General features: G+C 32.7%; 1 protein-coding gene across 1 annotated transcript; it reads right to left on the bottom strand.

The window, feature by feature from the left end:
- Positions 1 to 253: 253 nt before the first annotated feature.
- On the bottom strand, positions 254 to 1318 carry LOC125873465 (uncharacterized). The gene is made up of 2 exons (XM_049554402.1): positions 523 to 1318; positions 254 to 450 (listed from the first exon to the last, which is right to left on the bottom strand). Exons 1-2 carry the CDS (start codon positions 1316 to 1318, stop codon positions 254 to 256), a joined length of 993 nt encoding a protein of 330 aa, XP_049410359.1.
- Between the last annotated feature and the right edge of the window lie 351 nt (positions 1319 to 1669).

Here is a 1669-nt window from a genome sequence, read left to right as displayed (position 1 = left end):
TCATAATCGAATAAGATAAATATTTCTTTCCTCTTAGTATTGTATGAGTTGTGGCACTGTCCAGAAGGCACATATTTCCATTACTTATCTTGGATCCAATTGAAGACTGGAAATTTTATTTATCTTCATAAAAATAAAAATACATAATAAGAAGTACGAAACTTAACAAAAGAAAATTTAAGTACATGAACTTTAAGTAAGACTTTAAAAACACAAAACAACATTATTCATTTCCCAGTTCAATTATAAATCTTCAATTGCGATCCTCAAAGAAGTCTTCTGCTCCCAGATGAGTGATATCATCGAGCCCATCGAAAGCATCATCTTTCAATGCTAAATTTGCCTCAATATTCTCATCATATTTTTGAGAAGACCCTGCCTGAGCATCATCTTTGAGAGTCAAATGTGACTCTACTCGGGCATTAGAAGAGGAGGCACCGCCTTTATTTCCTTTTCTTTTGAAGGAATTTTGATACAACTTGACAAAATGCTCAGGTGCCCGACATTCATTTTTTCAGTGACCTTTAAGGCCACAACGATGACAATGATCACCCTTTCCTTTAGAAGGATTATTTAGAGAACCCATATTGTTCTCTTTTTTGTTATGACCACCACCTCGACGATTATTATATGGTCTTTTTCCCTTGCCACACCCACGCACATTATCATGATCCTGATTATTTTGTCTTATTTCAGACTGGCCGTGTGCTTCTACCCCGTGTGCCTCTGGTAATGGAGCACTTCCAGCAGGACATGCTTCATGATTTTTCATCAAAAGGTCATTATGTTGCTCAGCCACCAGAAGGCATGAGATTAATTCAGAGTATTTTTTAAAACCCTTTTCACGGTATTGCTGCTGTAATATCATATTGGAGGCATGAAAAGTAGTTAGTGTCTTTTCCAACATGTCATTATCTTTTATAGTTTCCCCACATAATTTTAATTGGGAAGTGATTCTAAATACATCAGAGTTATACTCAATTACGATTTTATAATCTTGAAACCGTAAGTGCATCCATTCATAACGAGCCCTTGGCAATATTGTTGCCTTGAGGTGGTCATACCTCCCTTTCAAATCTATCCACAATTCAAGTGGATCTTTCACTGTTAAGTATTCAATCTTCAGTCTTTCATCAAGATGATGACGAAGGAAAATCATAGCTTTCGCTTTATCCTGACTTGATGCCTTATTTTCTTTGATTATACTATCACCAAGACCCTTAGCGGTAAGGTGAATTTCAACATCAAGTACCCATGACAAATTATTTTTTTCAGAAATGTCAAGTGCCACAAATTCAAGCTTTGACAAATTCAACATGATGAAAACTATCATAAAATAATTGAGTTAATATTATGATGTTGGTTTTTTTTTATTATAAATGACAAATTAATACTTTAAATAATAAAGTATAGGATGAGTATAAAATATATTATATGCATGAACATTAATGTTAGAAAAAAAATAAACTCATGAAGCATTGAAACGGTAAGAGTTAAATATATTTTCTACTTGTTTTAAGTATTTATTACTAGTTTCAATTAACGTCAAAGTTTAGTAATAATTTCAAGTTGTATTTAATACAATACTATATTCTTTATGACACACAAAATGTATGACAAGAAAATACTTACGAGTATTCTAACTATCATGTTATCATATTGCTTAGTA

This window comes from Solanum stenotomum, chromosome 8, assembly GCF_019186545.1.
Source record: "Solanum stenotomum isolate F172 chromosome 8, ASM1918654v1, whole genome shotgun sequence".
Lineage (NCBI taxonomy): Eukaryota > Viridiplantae > Streptophyta > Magnoliopsida > Solanales > Solanaceae > Solanum > Solanum stenotomum.
Note: the sequence above shows the minus strand (reverse complement) of the source record. Positions and strands in the feature narration are given on the sequence as shown.